At 43.5% G+C, this 21673-nt stretch overlaps 1 protein-coding gene across 5 annotated transcripts in view; it reads left to right on the top strand.

The window, feature by feature from the left end:
- The window catches only part of LOC129823838 (CMP-N-acetylneuraminate-beta-1,4-galactoside alpha-2,3-sialyltransferase-like), a 79294-nt gene that overhangs the window by 21807 nt on the left and 35814 nt on the right, over positions 1 to 21673 (top strand). For 2 of the 5 annotated variants that reach the window (XM_055882868.1, XM_055882869.1), the window contains 5 exons: positions 7357 to 7410; positions 7874 to 7921; positions 9978 to 10020; positions 12588 to 12680; positions 17202 to 17296. In XM_055882868.1, the coding sequence (XP_055738843.1) occupies positions 7357 to 7410; positions 7874 to 7921; positions 9978 to 10020; positions 12588 to 12680; positions 17202 to 17296 (333 nt within the window). The remainder of the gene's footprint in view (positions 1 to 7356; positions 7411 to 7873; positions 7922 to 9977; positions 10021 to 12587; positions 12681 to 17201; positions 17297 to 21673) is intronic. The other 3 variants (XM_055882870.1, XM_055882871.1, XM_055882872.1) reach the window with 3 other exon arrangements.

The following is a 21673-nucleotide window of genomic DNA, read 5'->3' as shown; positions in this document are numbered from 1 at the left end:
TCATTGTAAATAAGAATTTGTTCTTAACTGACTTGCCTATTTTTTTTAAAAGTGTAAAAAAATAAAATAAATTGGAACCAATCAGCAGCGTGCAATACGAATTGTCTTGATCATATGAATAGGAAACTGTAGACACATTTTTGAAAGCTAGCCAATGCTAGATTATAATTACAATCCTTATCCTTTTAGATTTGTGGTCGTAAATTATTACTTGGAATAAACTGATAACTAAACGCTCCTTGACCCGGAATGACATCATCGATGGTGATAAAGCTATCTTCTCCTGCTATATAGCAATAGATCTACGTGTTGTAATTAGATTGCTAGCTACATTACTACGGTTCTTTTGTGTTCTAAGTTGGTAGCCATTTTACAGCTTGCATTGATGGTATCATGTTTCTATAACTAATATAGACTGCACATTTAAAAAAAAGTCTACCTGGTAGAACTCAGTCCGACAAACTGCTATCTCGAGCTGTAATCACCAGCTGTCTACTACCTTAGATACGAATAATGTGATTGGCAGACATGATCAGCAGGGAGTACCACGGATAGTACACAAGTTTTGCTTGGTTTATAGTTCAGTACTCTGCGGCATTCGCCTGTCCCAGCTAGCAAACATAAGTATTGCAATTTTATCTTTTAAATAAAAACAAACAGAAATAAATACATCTACACCTGCTCCTCCCTCGACAGAGATTGATCATCTCAATAACTAAAGCAGATGGCTTGCTACGGCCCACCACCTAACTGTAAGTAGTCCTCCAACACAGACAAATGAATGTACAGTGACAGGAAACAGATTGAGGGTGTGATATGAAAGTGATAACATTTGCACACACTAATTTTTGTATGATACTGGTGTAGTTAGCATTGTAGAGGAGATGTTGCTAGAGGGAAATGGAGAAGACTGCTCGACGTGTTCTTCTCCCCGCCCTCAGCGCTGCTGCTTGCTACCTTGCTGCCTGCTACCCTCAGCACTGTCATGCAGGTGTGACTAAAAGTGGACACCCACTGTTTCTGTCTGCTGGTACATCACCCGAGGGTGTTAACTGTGAAAGGCCACACCTGTGCAGGGTGTTCCCTGGGATCAATAAGGGGTTTAGGTGGTGGACAGGCTTGGGATTTTAGGGCGAAGTCCATTTGGCCTTCAATAGGTATCCAATCTGCCAGGGCACCAAGGCCACCTGCTAGGTCACCAAGGCCATTAACCAAAATAGCCAATTAAATAGATTTGAAAACTGGGGGAAAAACGTTGCTGGAGAGGAAGAAAATCGCTCAGGGATTTCACCATGAGGCCAATGGTGACATTTAAAAATGGTTACAGTGTTTAATGGCTGTGATAGACCGCTGCGCCACTTGGGAACTAAGGCACTGCATCTGTAGTGACGCCTCTAGCACTGAGACACAGCCTGGATTCAAACCAGGGTATCACAATATGCCGTGATTGGGAGTCCCATAGGGCTGCTCACAATTGGCCCAGCGTTGTCCGGGTTTGGCCGAGGTAGGAAATCATTGTAAATAAAAATTTGTTTTTAACGGACTTGCCTGGTTAAATAAAAAAATTATATTGAGGATGGATCAACAACATTGTAGCTACTCCACAATACTAACCTAATTGACAGAGTGAAAAGAAGGAAGTCTGTATAGAATACAAATATTATGAAACATGCATCTTGTTTACAATAAGGCACTATAGTAAAACTGCAAATAAAATGTGCCAAAGAAATTAACTATGTCATGAAAACAAAGTGTTAGGTTTGGGGCAAATCCAACACATCAAATCACTGAGTAGCACTTTTCATATTTTCAAGCATGGTGGTAGTTGCATCATGTTATGGGTATGCTTGTCATCGGAAAGGACTAGGGAGTTTCTTCAGGATACAAAGAAACGAAATAGAGCTAAGCACAGGCAAAATCCGAGAGAACTTAGCTGTCTGCTTTCCAACAGACACTAGTCCCGTGTGGCTCAGTTGATAGGGCATGGCACTTGCAAAGCCAAAGTTGTTTGATTCCCACAGGGGACCAGTACAAAAAAAGTATCACAATGTATGCACTCACTAGTGTAAGTTGCTCTGAATAAGAGTGTCTGGCTCTTCCCCCCCCCCCCCCCATTTTAGTCATTTAGCATTCACCTTTCAGAAGGACAATAACCTAAAACACAAGGCCAAATATACATTGGAGTTGCTTACCAAGATGACATCAAATGTTCCTGAGTGGCCTAGTCACAGTTTTGACTTAAATCGGCTTAAAAATCTATGGCAAGACTTGAAAATGGCGGTCTAACAATGATCAACAACCAACTTGACAGATCTTCATTGTAAAAGGTTTAAACACTGTTTCCCATGCTTGTTCAATGAACCCTAAACAATTAATGAACATGCACCTGTGGAACGGTCGTTAAGACACTAACAGCTTACAGACGGTAGGCAATTAAGGTCACAGTAATGAAAACGTAGGACACTAAAGAGGCCTTTCTACTCACTCTGAAAAACACAAAGAAAGATGCTCAGGGTCCTTGCTCGTCTGCGTGAACGTGTCTTAGGCATGCTGCAAGGAGGCATGAGGACTGCAGTTGTGGCCAGGGCAGTAAATTGTAATGTCTGTACTAAGACAGCGCTACAGGAAGGACAGCTGATCGTCCTCGCAGTGGCAGACCACGTGTAACAACACCTGCACAGGAACGGTACATCCGAACATCACAGGTACAGGATGGCAACAACTGCCCGAGTTACACCAGGAACGCACAATCCCTCCATCAGTGCTCAGACTGTCCGCAATAGGCTGAGCGAGGCTAGACTGAGGGCTTGTTGTAAGGCAGGTCCTCACCAGACATCACTGGCAACAACATCGCATATGGGCCCCATTCCACCGTCGCTGGACCAGACAGGACTGGCAAAGAGTACTCTTCACTGACGAGTCACGGTTTTGTCTCACCAGGGGTGGTATTCGGAATCGCGGTTATTGTCAAAGGAGTGAGCAGTACACCAAGGCCTGTACTCTGGAGCGGGATCGAGGTGGAGGGTCCTTCATGGTTTGGGGCTGTGTGTCAGAGCTTGTCATTGCAAGACAGGAATGTCAGTGTTCTGCCATGGCCAGCGAAGGGCGCGGATCTCAATCCCATTGTGCACGTCTGGGACCTGTTGGATCGGAGGGTGAGGGCTAGGCCCCCCCCCCTAGAAATGTCCGGGAACTTGCAGGTGTCTTGGTGGAAGATGGAAGAGTGTGGTAACGTCTCACAGCAAGAATGGGCAAATCTGGTGCAGTCAATGAGGAGAAGATGCACTGCGGTACTTAATGCAGCTGGGGGCCACACCAGATACTGACTGTTACTTTTGATTTTGACCCCACCCCCCATCTTTATTCAGGGACACATTATTCAATTTCTGTTAGACATAAACTGAACAAGTTCCATAGACATGTGGCTCAGTTGTTGTTTCTTATGTTCTTACAAATATTTACACATGTTAAGTTTGCTGAAAAGAAACGCAGTTGACAGTGAGAGGACGTTTCTTTTTTTTGCCGAGTTTATATATAGATGTGTGTTTTCACTTTGTCATTATGGGTTATTGTGTCTAGATGGGGGAGATTTAACTTATTTTTTTTTAATCCATTTTGAATGAAGATTGTAACACAACAAAATGTGGAATAAGTCGAGGGGTATGCATACTTCCTGAAAGCACTGTATATAGTCTAAACGGCAGTCATGTTTGACAGATATAATGTAGGATCATTCATATTAATGTCTAAAGGCTTGATTCTGTCATACCCGAGGCACTGTTCGCTCAGATAGGACAGGAAGGCCAGTGCCCGTTGCACACCACAACACCCACCTTGCAATCTGAGCGGATGCAGTCAAGATTTAAAAACTTTTCAACCATAAACGTAATTTTTTAACCTGAACTTTTTTGGCAGAGTAATTTTATGTGGCATGTCTTACCGTGTTCCGACCATAGGAATGTTAAGGGAATTATTTTATAAACTCTTCCTCTTATGACATTGAAACCAGTATCTCATTGTTCTCAACTTTCTTTCCAAAGACACAATCCCTGTCATTAACATTCCATGCTAGTTGTATAATTTACATCTTCCCTGTTTAAACACTTCCAAAGGATATTTGAGTCTGTCATATGAAACTGCTCACATTTGCGCTTTGGAGAATGGTGTTTTCCCTGTAATTATATTTTGAAACATTTGCGCTTCTAGACTACTGCTGTGTGATCATTGTTGCTCTTATTATGTTAAAGTTAATTTATTCACATTTTAAGTTTAAAGTTCTGATCTGTTGCTTCAGTCTCATTGCTTTTAATTATTTTATTTTTTTAATGGTTGTATTAACTTGATCTGTCGTCCCACAACTGTCCCAGAGCCCGTTTTTGATGATTTATTTGTCGCACAGAACGACAAGCTGACTAATAGAATGGGTAAACTTTTGTACTAGGGGGGATAGTAGATTGACACAGGCTAGTTATTTTTCTGTTCATTACTGATCTTGTTAGCTGACAAAGTAAATGTGGACAATTCTTCCTCAATATGCGCCTCGGAACTTGATAAGAAGGACGCGTGCAGTCGCATCCCCGTCTGTCTTCACTAGTAGCCTCCGTCAGACCTGTGATGACTATGAGAAGGACGTGGACACGTGAGGTGCATTGGCTAATAAGATTTGAGATATCTGAGAGAGCCATGTGAGTGAGAGGTGCTACGGAGCTGGGAGAAGGGAATTATAATTACTATATTCAGCCCAATGGCACAATGGCCGCAAGGCATGAGGGGATTCGACGGCCATGGCGAGGTAATGGGCGTGGTCAGTTCGGCTGAATTGTAGAGGCCCCCATATTGGTGGTATAGAGGCATTTTTGCATTTTTAAGCCAATATTCTGCAATTCTTCACATTTTTCAATAGAAGTGAGAATTTTGCAGTTGTAAAGCTATTTTCCTGCAATTCTATGCATTTTGCCATTTTGCTGTGTTCGTGTGCTCAAACATAATAACAAAATTAATACCGCTAAATTGTTTTTGGAATTTTCAATTCTCCCTGACTGTTTAGCTTTTATTTTGTAGATGTATTTATTTTTGTTCTCAAAGATGTTATTATTTAAAACTATATTGGTCCATTATTTTCTACTCCCTTTATCTGGTTTTAGTTGTTTTAATTCGACACAATATTTTTCCATCCTGAAAATTGTATTAAAAAAAAAATATATAATAATAATATACACTATATACACAAGTATGTAGACACCCCTTCAAATTAGTGGATTTGGCTATAAAATCGAGCACACAGCCGTGCATTCTCCACAGAGCTCCGTGAATTTCAACGTGGCACCGTCATAGGATGCCACCTTTCCAACAAGTCTGTTCGTCAAATTTCTGCCTTGCTAGAGCTGCCCCGGTCAACTGTACGTGCTGTTATTGTGAAGTGGAAATGTCTAGGAACAACAACCGCTTAGCCGTGAAGTGGTAAGCTGCACAAGCTTACAGAATGGGACCGCCGAGTGCTGAAGCGTGTACTGCGTGAAACTCATCTGTCCAGTTGCAACCCTCACTAACGAATTCCAAACTGCTTTTGGAAGCAACGTTAGCACATGAACTGTTCGTTGGGTGCTTCATGAAATGGGTTTCCATGGCCGAGCAGCCTCACACAAGCCTAAGACTACAATGCGCAATGCCAAGCGTCGGCTGGAGTGGTGTAAAGCTCGCCGCCATTGGGCTCTGGGGGCAGTGGAAACATGTTCTCTGGAGTGATGAATCACACTTCCCCATCAGGCAGTCCAACAGACGAATCTGGGTTTGGCAGATGCCAAGAGAACGCTACCTGCCCGAAAGCATAGTGCCAACTGTAAAGTTTGGTGGAGGGGAAATAATGGCCTTGGGCTGTTTTTCATGGTTCGGGCTAGGCCCCTTAGTTCCAGTGAAGGGAAATCTTAACGCTACAGCATACAATGACATTTTAGACTATTCTGTGCTTCCAACTTTGTGGCAACAGCTTGGGGAAGTTCCTGTTTCAGATGACAATGCCCCCGTTCACAAAGCAAGGTCTATACAGAAATGGTTTGTTGATTGGTGTGGAAGAACTTGACTGGCCTGCACAGAGACCTGACCTCAACCCCATCGAACACCTTTGGGATGGATTGGAATGCTGACTGCGAGCCAGGCCTAATCGTCCAACGTCAGTGCCCGACCTCACTAATGCACTTGTGGCTGAATGGAAGTAAGTCCCTGCAGCAATGTTCTAACATCTAGTGGAAAGCCTTCCCAGAAGAGTGGAGGCTGTTAATGAATTTGGAATGAATGTTCGACAAGCAGGTGTCCACATACTTTTGGTTATGTAATGGATAGATATATTTTTTCACACTTTGGACTTATGCGGCCCGCCCAACGATTTCAAACTGCTATGTTTGGTACATCACTCTCTTGTGGTAGACTGGTTCCTGTGATGATGCCTTACACATGACTAGGTTTTAATTTGGGGAAGGCAGCAAGCACGCTAGGCTATACAATTAGATAACTTCCTAATTGAGTATTTAATGTGTTAACACCGACTTGTTGCACCATTGAGGGATAGTTTTCAAGTTTGGTAAAATGGCAGTTTTAGTGCAGTCTCCACTTAAATAGTAGGATAGTACCGAACAACCCAGTGTTTGCCGCCCTAGAATCCCCTTGCCCCCTGCTCTGCTTTCATGTTCCTACAGACTGTAGTGTGTCTTCCTTCTCATTGTTCAGCAGAGGCCTGTTGGTTGTGTTTAATCATCAGCAGTTAGATAAAAGAACACGACAGCTGTCCTCTGCTTATTTTGATTGAGGAACATTTTGTTGCTTTTGAAGACCTGGGATGGTTCTGTTTGAACTTGTGCCTCGTTATGCAAGAGTTCACCGTTTTTATCTCTTAGAAATACAAATGAAAAAGACAAATATGTAAGTGGAAAGGAAATGTGGACCTGTTGCCAACTGGTAAAGATAACAAACAACATTCGTGAACGGAGAAGGGGGATTCACAGGTCAGGGTGGGTCCGCAGTGCCTTAAAGCCATTTTTTTTTTTTACCCGCTTGATGGGCAACAGTTGCATTTATGAGTCCAGCATTCTGTAATGGACCAGTTCAACCTGCCTAAAAGTCAAATAGATTGTAGGAGTAGCCGCCTCTGTCTTGAAAATACTTTGTTGGGCAAAGAAACAATACAGTCAATAAGATGCGTCTCTGTTAATGAGTTTTCTATCCTACTGTCTGTCTGTGCTGGTTTGTCCTCGTCTGCTCTACCTGACTCCCAGGCCTACTCTTCCTGTCCAGCCCTCTCGGTCTCAGTTGCTGAGTGGACATTGTCTCACCTGACGTCCTCTCTAACCCTTCTGTTTGCAGAGATTGATTCGGAGTCCACTCTCATAGTCCCGACTAAAGGTCAAAGCACCACAGGTAGACTGAGGCGCGAGCCCCCTTTACATTGAGTGATGGCGGGAAAGTGGTGCAACTGGGCTGCTTAGGGGCTCACTTTGGAATAACAACTTTCCACTAACTCTACAACAAAAGCCTTGCATTTGATCCTCTCCTCTTGTTTTCTGACCAGAATGTACTCATTCACTCATGTACTGTGGTCTTTGCTGGTACCTTTCAGAAACCACAACAAATACTAAAAGAATCGTAAATGTGCATTTTGTAGATGATCACCAGCACAGTGGGTAGGCATCTTGATTTGGGGGATCCAGCCTCTTGGTTTTTAATGGAACCGTGGGCTACTAACGTGACTAACCTCTTCCTCTGTGGTATTAGGGATTTGTGTCTTGTGCATATTTCCTGCCTAAACCTATCGGGCTGCGGACACTGGTTGCTGTGGTTACCCCCACCGGACCGGGCCTAACTGACCCTTTTTGTGTTTCAGAGTTGGAAGCGGACGTTGCTCTCACCGTGGGACAAATAGTAGGCTCAGGTACAAACCTTCCTCCTCCCTCTCCACCCCTCTTTAATAATACAGCTCCATGTGCCTCCTGGAACACATCACACCCCACCGGCCAGGTTGGGGGGGGGTTCCTCATCTAGAAGATGTTCATGATTCTCACAAAGATAATCCTACCCTATTTTGTTTCTTGCAGAGAGTGCTTCTCTGCGGTCGACATCATCCCAATTACAAGTTATGTCTTCAAAGGTTAAAGGTGTAATTTATGATAACTGTATCAGTAAATCGGATCTTTGACAGATGGCAAGTACTACAGGGTCGGACATGGTGCCTGGCCAGACTCCCTGCAAGGCTCTGTCGCTGACCACTGATTTTACAAAGGTCCCATGCTTGGTTCCCTTTCCCTGGAAAGGGCTACTGGACGAACTCCCAAACTGTTTTTGAAATGTGTCACATTGGCATGGTGAGAGAAATGAGTGTGACAGGCAAATGTGATTCTGTTTCTCTTCAACCTTTGAACCAAGTCAACAACCACACACCCCAGTCCCAGACATCGTATGGCACTGGTGTCCCTGGGTTTTCAGTTGGTTTGATAATCCCGATGTGAATGGAGCAAATAAAGCACAGCTGAATCATTCATGTCACTCCATTGAATGATGCAACAGCTCCCTCTGTTGTTGAGCATAGAACATCAGCTCTGTATCAGCCTTTTAAAAAGGGGCATCAAGTTCAAGGTTAAGCAGCGACAAAGAGTCTAAAGGGTGTCTGGTACTAGATGTTTTAAGTGGCCGAGGTTTATGATACAGGCAGGGTCCTGCTGCTTCCTCTGCTCAGCTCTGGCTACGACGCGCTTCCTTCCACACACATGATACACACACACACTCATAGCTGCTGCATTAAAACCCATGGCCCATCTTTCAAGGCAGCCTCCTCCTCTTCTCTCCTCTAGCATCCATCTGACGGCACAGTGCAACCGCAGGAGCGCTGAGTACTGCTTCCCTTTCTCCCCTTTAGCTTATTACAATTGGCTCATTCATCCCCCTCCTCTCCCCTGTAACTATTCCCCAGGTCGTTGCTGCAAATGAGAACGTGTTCTCAGTCAACTTACCTGGTAAAATAACGGTAAAATAAAAAATAAAATAAAAAATGTTGTTATTTTGATGAGTGGTTATTTATGTAATTACTGTCCTTACATGTTTATTCAGTCACAGATATTCAGTATTTACTGGCTTCATCAGAAGATGCAGTTCAGTTATGAGTAATGGTGAAGGTCTGGATAATTGCAGGCTGTAGTAGCTAGTAGAGATTCACTAGTAACACTTCTTCACGTTGTTTCACAGATCAATGGAAATAGTTCAGTAGCAGTAGGTTCCAGAGACCTGGGCCATTCTGTTGACCTAACGCTTTGACAGAATGATATATGAACTAAGTCAGCATGCCTCGTAGTGTATTGGCGTCATGCCGAATCACATCCAGGTCACAATGATGGATACATGTGTACACAAACGGACTGAAGTGGAATTCAAATAACTGTCTTGCGGAATTGATTTCCCTGTTGAAGGACACTATTACTAAGCTGTTAACCGTTTTCTCTTGTCCAAGCAGAAAAAAACAGGTAGATATTAGACATTAGGCTTTCGCTTCTTTCCCCTTCGCTACTAAAAAAGCCTAAATGCCGATGGCGCTTGAAACGGCACCTATGGACCGACCCCACACGGTCCTCCTCCATAGGTGAACCACAACTGCTGTTTTTAACTTATCATTTGGACTTGAAACACGGCAATGTTTTTGGCTGACTTTCCCTGACACCCGCTTGTTTGACCGGCTGCAAAGATCTCTAACCTGCTTTCAACGGAGTGTTTTACTTTGGTTTCTTTTCTTTATGAAAATCCACAGGCTGTTTACTTGGCGAGAGATCTACAACTATGGCCACGACGCTGATAGTTGACTATGTTCAAGATGAGGATGGATGATCACTCTGTCTTCGTCTATGGGATGAGTCTTGGTTCACAAGCCATTTTGAATCCTGTTTGTTCATTTCTGTTTTCTTACCCCTTTTCTGTCTCTTTCTTTCTTTCTTTCTTTATAGTGTATGATAAGCAGGGCTTTCTGCTGAAGCTGGATGGAAAGTTGTAAGTAAAATTACATTTTGTAAAGTATAATGTCATTTTAAACCCAAAGGGAAACCTCTTTCATCCAATTGATAGTTGTAGCAGATGCTGCAGATGCATATGCCATTTATCAGATGCTAGTTGTCTGATCTTAAGAATGGGCTAAATTCACTTTTAACCAATCAGAAACTGAACTGGAACTAGTTGCCTGAATATTAGTATTGTGACCTATTAATCTCATTTGCATCGCTAGTCAATTCAAATAAACATGATTTAATTAGAATTATTTTAGCCAACTTTACACCAAGCAATTATGCTGGGTCGAATTATTATAACCCCTCATCAATCCCTATATGACTAATAAATGTCGATGTGTGTTTAGATACATAGGTGTTGGTATGGCTTATATGCAAACTTGAGTAATTGTATTTTGTTGGCATGTCTGTGTGTTGATGCTCCCACTGTAAACTTAAATTCTCATCACCCCTCTACCACTACATGAGTATTCAAATGTACATAAGTCAATACTTTGTAGACCGATTACAGCTGTTAGTCTATCGGGGTAAGTTTCTAAGAGCTTTCTGCACCTGGATTGTGCAACAATTTTTTGGTTTATTTAACTAGGCAAGTCAGTTAAGAACAAATTCTTATTTACAATGACTGCCTTGTTCAGGGTTTGAACGACAGATTTTTACCTTGTCAGCTCGGGGATTCGATCTAGCAACCTTTCGGTTACTGGCCCAACACTCTAACCACTAGGCCACCTGCCGCCCATTTATTATTTTCTAAATTCTTCAAGCTTTGTCAATCTGGTTGTTGATCATTGCCAGACCACAAATTCAGTTTTCAAATAGATGTATGTAAACTGACTCTGCCACTCAGGAACATTTACTGTCTTCTTGGTAAGCAACTCCAGTGTAGATTTAGCCTTGTGTTTTAGGTTATTGTCCTGCTGAAAGGTGAATCTCCCAGTGTCTGGTGGAAAGCTGACTGAACCAGGTTTTTTTCTGGGATTTTGCGCTGCTTAGCTCCATTCTGTTTTATTTTTATCCTGAAAAATTCCAATCATACCAATAACAATCATACCAATAACATGATGCAGCCACCACTATGCTTGAAATATGGGTAGTGGTACTCTGTAATGTATTAGATTTGCCACAAACATAACTTTTTGCCCTGAATACAAAGTGTTAATTGCTTTGCCATTATTTTTGCAGTATTCATTTAGTGCCTTTTTTTATTTTTTATTCTGTACAGACTTCCTTCTTTTCCCTCTGTCAATTAGGGTTATACTGTGGAGTAACTACAATGTTGTTGATCCATCCTCTGTTTTCTCCTATCACAGTCATTAAAATCTAACTATTTTAAAGTCACCATTGACCTCATCGTGAAATCCCTGAGCGGTTTCCTTCCTCTCCGGAAACTGACTTAGGAAGGACGCCTGTATCTTTTTAGTGACTGGGTGTATTGATACAACATCCAAAGTGTAATTAATAACTTCACCATGCTCAAAGGGATATTCGATGTCAGCTCTTTATTTTTACCAATAGGTGTCATTGGAAAACCTCCCCGGTCTTTGTGGTTGAAAATGTGTTTGAAATTCACTGCTCGACTGACGGACCTTACAGATAATTGTATGTGTGGGGTACAGAGATGAGGTAGTCATTCAAAAATCATGTTAAACACTATTACACACATTGACTCCATGCAACTTATTATGTGACTTAATGACATTTTTACTCCTGAACTTTATTTAGGCTTGCCATAACAAAAGGGTTGAGTACTTATTGGCTCAAGACATTTCAGCTTTTCATTTTTAATTAATTTGTAAAAATTCTAAAAACATAATTAGACTTTGACATTATGGGGAATTGTGTGTAGGCCAGTGATAAAGCATCAACATTTAATCTATTTTAAATTCAGGCTGCAACACAACAAAATGTGGAAAAAGTAAAGGGATGTGAATACTTTTTGAAGACACTCACTATAGGCACAACTTCAGGAGATGGTTTGAATGCAAGTAATAGCAGGTCCAGATGAGAACTGCCTACAGCAGTGGTCACCAACTGAGCACTTACTCTGACCTAGCAAAGATGGCACGTTAGCAAGAGACTCCAGCCCAGTCCAATCCAGCTGTAGCCTGTCCATGCACGCACCGCACCCCCTTCACCCTGCCATGCCCCCATCTCATCAACACTCCCAATGTGTGACGGATAGGCCTCCCATAGTGCAGCCCCTCCCCCTGTTTATTTGAACTAGTCACGTGCCGTATAGCGGTTAATTCATGAGCATGATAGCAATGAGGAGGTGGTAAAAGGAGCTGCTGGATGGAGTGTTAGAACGTGACCTCTAGTCCTACTTTACATATAAATAGGATAGATAGGACCAGCATAGGATGGGCTAAAGGGAACCTGTTGATTTTATTTATTATTTTCTCCTCTCCACATCATCTCAAACTATTTTTTGTTATTTCTTCCTGGGAGATCTTTGTCTAAATTGGATTGTGTGGAAGTGCAGTGTTATCTGGTCATGTTGTTCTCATTCTCATCTAATAACCTTTTGTCCTTCCCTCTTGGTGACATTTGCAGGTCAGCAGAATTGACGTACAAGTATGGCAACCTCAGCGAAGGAGTGTGCAAGCCAGGCTACGCAGCTGCCAAGATGACTGCCATCTATCAAAAGTGAGAAACTCTCTCCAGGGTTTGATTTAGAGTCCTTGGGTGCATGTTGAGTCTTAAGAGGATTCCTCTCCTTGTCTCCATTCCTTCGTACGTTGCACTGTTGAAAAAAACTGGTCAGGTGAAGCCAAATGTTTTATATCAGTTTAGTGCCATTGAAGGAGAGGAGTTCAGGAGAGGCAGCAACTCTAAGCTATTGAGACGCACCCCTAGAGACGTTATGACATTACTCCAGCCAGCATGGCCTACGGGGATCAACTCAGGAATAAAAGCCCCCACATTCCCACACAATCTTCTAGTCATTAATTTATATCCTCACTACACGCACTATACCAGGATCAACTACATTCAGCCGCGGGCAGATGGTTAGGGGGCTGGAACATAATTACAAATCATTTGTGGACTGCAAGAAGCCCAAATGGATATAATATTTCACTAAAACGTAATTTCAGGCCTTGCTTACATTTGTATACGATCACAGATATTTCTCTTATGCTTGGGGACAAATAAAATCGGGCTGCCAGCTGAGGAACCTTGCACTATGCCATGTCCTCGTCAGCTTTCCGAACACAAAAGGATTTATGTTGGGAGAGTGTAGGATTTATGTTGGGAGAGTGTAGCCCCTGTCCTACCCCATTTTAAATGGATGCCAGAAATTAGCCTTTTGTCGGAGGGGCAATGTCTTCCTGTCCAGGAGGGCATGACTCATCATATCTTCCTTCACGGAACATTCGACGGCCCTCCGTGATGTCACTGGGACTTTGATGCCATCCCTACACCGTCTCCTCTCCAGCCATGGGTCATTGTCTCATGAGTGCTCAGCAGGTCTGGGGGCATGTTGAACATAGCAGAACAATGGCCCGGGGCATTTTTCTTCAGCTGCCCCTAAATGTGGAAGATTGCGACTCCATCTTAACATAATGTACGATGATGTTGTGATGATGCATAGTCTGCAAAATGACAGCTAGCAGTGGTACAGAATGCTTCAATTGGGTTAGACAGTTTTGAATGATGAAAACCAGCAATGACAGGATATTTCTTGTATTTTGTGTTTCTTATTCTTTCTGAAACAACATATTTGTATGGTTAACTATGACTATTATACGGAAGCCAAAAGCGGTCGTCAGGGTGTGTTACACAAATAGTCTTAGGCCTTTTCTCTGGAGTCAGTAATCATAACTTTGGGCGAGCTACGTTGGGGCGCTGCTAAATTACAGCAGTCGTTAAAGTAGAAGCCGTCTGGTTTTCAGGCGGTTTTCAGGCCCGTCCAACTACGAGGCGATGTGTTAACGATGTCTCCCAACGACTTCCTCTAATCAGCCACACGTGTCGGTTCAAAGTTCCCTACAAACAGCCCCCTATGGGACAGAGTTGATTATTACCACATTCACATCACAATTCAGTTAGTACAATTAATGACTTATAGTGACAAAGTTGTGTATCTGTTAGATGTCCTGTTAGAGTTTGATGAGTGCCATGTGTGAAAAAGCTAAATGTCTGGTTCGTTCATACATGTGCAACCACAGATACCAAATCTAAATAAGCAAATGGCTACCTCTTTTTGGCCACTTTGCTTCCCTGTCAGCCTGCTCACATAGATGAGTGGCCTCCCCAGCTCTGTATGCCACATCTAAATCAATTTTTTGGTCTCACTCTCATGACCAAATAAGTTGATGATTCATGTAAAAATGTTGCCTACTTTTTCTTCTTGGCAAACTGAATTTCACATGAATGATTTAATTTGTAGTAGAAACAAAGTATATACACTGACAGTTAACTTGGCCAGATAAACCCCCTCCCCTCAACCTCCTGAAGTGAGACTCAACCTCCTGAAGTGAGACCCCACCCCCCCATCCTCCTTGTTTGTTCTCTTCCAAAAGGCCCTGCCCCACGGAATACAATATTTTCAACACCTCCCCTCACGCCAAACTGTTTGTATTGGAGCCCTAAATCAAGTGTTGGCGGTGAACTTGAGCGGCGCGGTTATGAAAATATGGCCCCCAGTGAGAGGAAATGAGCACAATGTGCCCTGGCCTCACGTTTTGGGAGCCCTCTCTCTTTAAGACAAGCAGACCAGATCCCTGTCTGTCCATGGACTAGGAGACTCTTGACTGTCCCAGTTATTTATACTGCGGCTGGGCCCCTGTAGCCACATGTTGTTGAATTGTGGTTTGTGTTGGCAAGGGTCAACTTCTCTGTCAGGTGATGTGAGGAGAGAGATGGAGAGATGGAGAGTCAGACATGACTGACTACTTTTTTCTCCCTTCTGACACTGGTACAACTTGTTCCTCAAGTGCAATTAAGGAGTTTGGGGGAAGTGTAACATTTTGGGAAGTTGAAAAGCGGCTCTTGTTAAACATTTTTGGTCATTGATTTCAGACACGCTTAGTAGGAAGTGAAGTCTGGTAATCTGATAGCGGACTCAGATTCCTTTGGTGTTAGCCATCTTCCGCTTGACTTGTCGCACTTAACTGGTGGCAGGTAGCCTAGAAGTTAAGATCATTGGGTCAGAAACCAAAATGTTGCGGGTTCAAATCCCCGAGCAGACTAGGTGAAAAATGTCAATGAGCTCTTGAGCAAGGCACTTCACACTAATTCCTGTAAATCACTTCACACTAAGGCACTTCACACTCACTCCTGTAAATCACTCGGGATAAGAGTCTTTGCAAAATTACTAAACTGTAAACTGGGCAGCCATAACTAGAGGTTGGTTAAAATGGCCCATGGCTGTAAACACAGCCCCACTAGGGGTTAGTTAAGCCACTGAGTTCTTCCTTCAGATGTTGTGGAGGACATGTTGTGGTTTGCGCCCCGGCCTGTGAGTTGTATAGAATGTCTTGTTATTGTCAGTTTAAATTGAGAAGCTACCGGTGTTGTATAGACATATAATTAGGATCTCTTGTGGAGTGTTACGTTTTCATATGATGCCAAATTAATTGTTCTTATTAGGAAGGTGGTAAGTACTTAAAATGGGTTTATCATGTAATTAATATTGCATTTCAAACATTTTCCGATTAGAATCACCAAAATGTAATCAACTTTTTACCAAACCCACTTAAAAAAAAAAATAGCTACTTGTCATACAAATAATTTCTCTGCAAGAATAGTATCTGACATAAACCATCCTAGGACCAGTAATGTCCTTGTTATCCCCCTCTGTTTAAATGCCAGTCTGCGAGCTTGTTGTGAAAACCTTCACTGCGAGCTGTAAAAGTGGAGCATTGGAGCTGCAGGCTTGTTAAACGACAACCCCTGTGCTCTCCCCAGCGAGACAGCAGGTCATAAAAACAGACATCCATCGTCCGGCCACACTTCCAGAAGCAGCACGTACAGCCCAGGTCCGAGGGGCCTGACCGGGGGAAGTGGCTACTTCTGATTTGAGAGGAGGGCTTTATCAAAGGGGGAGTCATCACAGCCAGGGGCCAGGGGTGGAAATGCTTAAATGTACTGTGTACCCTTAAGTCACAGCTTCTTTGAGTATGCCAAACGTGTTTTATTTGAAGCCTCCGAGGGCAGGGGAAAGTGGGTTTATAATGTCATGGCACATTTTCCTGGAGTATAAAAATGTTTTCAACTCTTTAAAGGTTGATTTTTGTTGTTTGCTTCGTTTCTGTACATACCTGTAACTAACTAGGTTGGTGTCGGAGTACTTTGCTAGTGCGCCAACTGTTTCTGCACAGATTACCAATCAACACTGCCCTCTTGATTAAAACGGCCAGGCCCCTTCCTCGAAACAGCCAGGCCCCAAATCATCTGGGACAGAAAAACACTGACATCAATACATCGTCAGGACACGTATACCCAAACTATGCGTCAAGAATGATTTAGACCTTTTCCTGGGGAAAAAACTTTGTCAATGAGGGTACATGCAGGAGGCTTGTTCTCTTTCTCCCCTGTGTTATTTCTTTTCCTCCCTTGAGCCAGCCCGTTTTGCTCTCTGTGTGTGCAGGATAGGTTTGGGGAACGGGGTGAAGCGGAAAAGTGGGATGACGTTGTTAGATTGATGAGTGGAACAAGCGTCTCCTCTTACGGCGCAGTGTCTTTAACTCCTGGCAGGACATTCACACCAGAGCCCTAGGGGTCACGGCAGAGATGAGTGGGGGCCACGTCCTTCTCGGGGAGGACGAGAAAATAAACGCTTTTAGAAAAAAACGAGTGTCCTGCGAGACATTGTGGTGGTGTACCCCCAGACACATGTTCTCCGCTTGATCCCTCACTCACTCAACTGTACATGGGCGTTCAGGTCAACTCCGTTGCTCATTGACGAGTGTCAATCTAACTTGATTAACACAGCACGTTATCTGTGGTGGATCTCACAGCACGTTATCTGGAATACGACAAGGGTTTGGCTGGCTTTTGAACTATGCATCTGGAAATGAGAGGGCGTGACTAAGTCAACAAAACACGAAAGTGGGCCTATTTTGTTTAACTTTAGTCCTCCTGGACCTGCTCATGGGTGAACAGACAAACTGAAGTCCTTCTCTAAAATATAATCTCTCCCGTTCTTCTCTGCTGTTCTCACAGGTTCATGAAGCCAGCTCCCATGTTTCTCGACCGGAACTTCAAGCGTCTGGCAAAAGTCAGCAGTTACTTACCTCCATTTGGATTCAAAACACAAGGTAAGACACATTGCGTGTATAACGTGCACAAATTGGATTATGCTCCCATCTGTCAATGGGCCCTTGAGCAAGGCGCTTAACCCTAATTTCTCCTGTAAGTCACTATGCCCCCATCCATGTATCTCATTGATGGCAATGGATGTGTCATTAACTTGTCATGGTGGTTTTGGAACTGTGTATGGATGGTGGTTTGGGCTGGATAGGTAAGCTAAAGAGAAGAGGGTGCCAGGGCTCTACCATCCTTATCACCACGCATCAGTTAGCACATCTTTACTCTTGGAGATAGAGCTGGCAGAACAGCCCACCTGGCCTAATTCCGCTCCTGTCATGCTCTCTGATTTCTCCACACACTGCCTCTGACCGTGCCATTACCTGGGGTGGGGGGCAGGGTAGAGGGTGAGGATGGGATGCATGAATACTACAGAACATTTCTTGCTACGGCAACATCTGGATAGCGAGACGGCACTTTTCAGTTTCTCTGAACTTCTACAAACTTCTATGGCATTTTCTAACTTCAACACCCATCCTAAATGTATGGCGAAATGCATATCCGAATTGGGAAGATGAGGTAAAAAGGGTGTGGCCTGGGTGCATCCTCTTGCATATTTTCCAATACTTATGAACGAAGTGAGGGTAAAGGTACACTGAATGTTACCTATGTGCTCTGGCAAGGGCCCTCTGCCCACTCTCACACGCTGGTTTTCAAAGGCGAGCACCTTGTGTGCACGCTACACCTGGTTTCTGTTTTCTCCACGGATGGTGACTGCAGTACTGTTTCCCTTTTATCTGTATGGAGAGGTAATACGTGTGGATCTTGAATTGCACTCCACAAAGGATTCCAAATTAGAATCCCTAAAAAATGTTAAGCATGAAAATAAACATTTTATTTTTGCTGCCAAGCTGCCACGTTGGTTTACCTGAAACACAGTCTTGTTCGCTAGACTTTATGCAGGTGAAGGCCCCTCCATCATGCTATAAGCCAGCATGTGGAGCATTTTTTACAGGGACCTTTTTTACCACCTAAAGCAAGCGGTTCCTAACCATTTCCCCCCAGGGACCCCTATTTCAAGACCCCCACATTTCAGGTACCCCTATTTCATGCCCTGCCCCAACACCCAATTAATGATTCATTTGTTTAGCTTTTTTGTTTAGGGAAATGTCAGTTTTTAAGCTAATTCCCTGCAATGTTACATTAACATTACTCATGACATCTTTTGGATAGGGCTAGTTCATTCAGGATAATAAGGTAATATAAAACCTAGCCCTGATTCTTTTTTAAATGTTACTAGTATGTTAAAATTGTTTATACACATTTAAGTATCAATTTAGTTGCATAAAGGGAATTGCTCAATTATTGCTACAGTGTCACCCATTGTTTAAGATACCTTCCCATTCAAAGCAAAGTCCATTTGAATTCTTCTCCTTTTGTACCCCTTGACTTTAGCTAGTCATGTCTAAGCCTCTGACTGTCATATAGACAAACCAAGGATATCCCCATGTGCATCGGAGCTACGCTTTTGGATTGCCTAGACCAGGGTTTCCCAATCACCGGGCCGGGGACCGCTGGCCTAGACCAGGGTTTCCCAATCACCGGGCCGGGGACCGCTGGCCTAGACCAACTGACCAGACCACAATGCACCTAGAATAGATAGTTTGATAAAGTTGAGATATTTCTGACCTGTATACAATTATGCTCTTTGCCAATCCCAAGTGATTCATAAGCATTGAAGATGTATTAATGTTAGATTGACCAGTCTCCGGTGTTTCTCTTTACCATTTGTATACTCTGCTCTATAGCTGCATGCTGTAGCATAATTATCAGAGACCTCCAGTCCCTCTTCCATATTTCAGCTGAAGATTTTCATCGCCAGAACCGTGTACGTCAAGGCGATTGTAATTTGTCTGAGCTGCTGCCCAGACATACTTGGCTGAAGTGTTTATCCTAGTCGCTAATAACAATTAGCCGTCATGTCTACCCCCTTGAAGAAAACTTCCCATCTGCGATTTCTCACCCTCTCGAGTCGGGTGTGATCTGGTCCTCTGTTTTTGCTACCCGAGGTGATGCTTGATGCCGGACATCGACACCTTGTCCAAACAATGGGCCGCTGCTCTTTTTCTGCTTTTTAATCATTAGAGGGATAAAGCTGTAAGCCTGCTGCATTACTCTTGCAAGAGACTCATGTAGATGCTTAAATGTGATTATACACTATATATACAAAAGTATGTGGACACCCTTTCAAATTAGTGGATTCGGCTATTTCAGCCACAACCGTTGCTGACAGGTGTATAAAATCGAGCACACAGCCATGCAATCTCCATAGACAAACTTTGGCAGTAGAAGGGCCTTACTGAAGAGCTCAGTTACTTTCAACGTGGCACCGTCATGTTGAAAGTAATGCCAGATATGTCATAGGATGCCACCTTTCCAACAAGTTAGTTCGTTAAATTTCTGCCCCGCTAGAGCTGCCCCGGTCAAATGTAAGTGCTGTTATTGTGAAATTGAAACATCTAGGAGCAACAACGGCTCAGCCACGAAGTGGTAGGCCACATAGCCTCACAGACAGGACCACCGAGTGTTGAAGCGCACAGTGTGTAAAAATCATCTCTTCTTGGTTGCAACACTCACTACCGAGGTCCAAACTGCCTCTGGAAGCAACGTCAGCACAAGAACTGTCCGTCTGGAGCTTCATGAAATGGGTTTCCATGGCAGAGCAGCCGCACACAAGCCTAAGATCACAATGCTCAATGCCAATCATCGGCTGGAGTCCTGTACAGCTTGCCTCCATTGTTCTCTGGAGTGATGAATCACACTTCACCATCTGGCAGTCCGACGGATTAATTTGGTTTTGGCGGATGCCAGGAGAACGCTACCTGCCCCAATGCATAGTGCCAATTGTAAAGTTTGGTAGTGGAGGAATAATGGTCTGGGGATGTTTTTCATGGTTCAGGCTAGGCCCCTTAGTTCCAGTGAAGGGACATTTTAACACTACAGCATACAATGACATTCTATACAATTCTGTGCTTCCAACTTTATGGCAACAGTTTGGGGAAGGCCCTTTCCTGTTTCAGCATGGCAATGCCCCCGTGCACAAAGTGAGGTCCATACCGAAATAGTTTGTTGAAATCGGTATGGAAGAACTTGACTGGCCTGCACAGAACCATGACTTCATCCCCTCCGAACACCTTTGGGATGAATTGGAACGCCGAATGCGACAGCCCAACATAAGTGCTGACCTCACTAATGCTCTTGTGGCTGAATGGAAGCAAGTCCCCACAGCAATGTTCCAACAGAGTGGAAAGCCTTCCCAGGACAGTGGAGGCTGTTACAGCAGCAAACAGGGGATCCACTCCATATTAATGCCCATTATTTTGGAATGAGCTGTTTGACGAGCAGGTCTCCACATACTTTTGGTCATGTACTGTACATGCAAATCAGTGATTCTTTCGAAGATCACTTTGTTGGATAAATTGGACAAAAGATATGCACTACCGGTATAACGTTATATAACACCTACTCATTCAAGAGTTCTTATTTTTTACTATTTTCTACATTGTAGAATAATAGTGAAGACATCAACACTATGAAATAACACATGGAATCATGTAGTAACCAAAAAAGTGTTAAACAAATCAAAATACATTTGATATTCTTCAAATAGCTACCCTTTGCCTTGATGAGTAATGCCAGATATGTAAACATTATTAACGTGACTAGTGTTCCATTCCTTACAGTGGCCAGTGATCTCTGGTCTATGCCTATAGGCAGCCTCTAATGTGCTAGTGATGGCTGTGTAACAGTCTGATGGCCTTGAGATAGAAGCTGTTTTTCAGTCTCTCGGCCCCGGCTTTGATACACCTGTACTGACCTCGCCTTCTGGATGATAACGGGGTGAACAGGCAGTGGCTCGGGTGGTGTATGTCCTTGATGATCTTTTTGGCCTTCCTGTGACACCGGGTGGTGTAGGTGTCCTGGAGGGCGGGTAGTTTGCCCCTGGTAATGCGTTGGGCAGACGGCACCACCCTCTGGAGAGCCTTGCGGTTGCACCGGGCGGTGATACAGCCCGACAGGATACTTTCAATTGTGCATCTGTGAACGTTTGTGAGGGTTTTAGGTGAAAGGCACATTTCTTTAGCCTCCTGAGGTTGAAGAGGCTCTGTTGCGCCTTCTTCACCACACTGTTTGTGTGGGCGGTCCATTTCAGTTTGGTCATTGATGTGTACGAAACTTGAAGCTTTCCACCTTCTCCACTGCAGTCCTGTCGATGTAGATAGGGGGGTGCACCCTCTGCTGTTTCCTGAAGTCCACGATCATCTTCTTTGTTTTGTTGATGTTGAGTTAGCGGTTATTTTCCAGGCACCACACTCCCAGATCCCTCA

Source organism: Salvelinus fontinalis, chromosome 26 (genome assembly GCF_029448725.1).
Source record: "Salvelinus fontinalis isolate EN_2023a chromosome 26, ASM2944872v1, whole genome shotgun sequence".
Lineage (NCBI taxonomy): Eukaryota > Metazoa > Chordata > Actinopteri > Salmoniformes > Salmonidae > Salvelinus > Salvelinus fontinalis.
The sequence above is the reverse complement of the archived record's forward strand: the minus strand, read 5'-3'. Positions and strand labels throughout refer to the sequence as shown.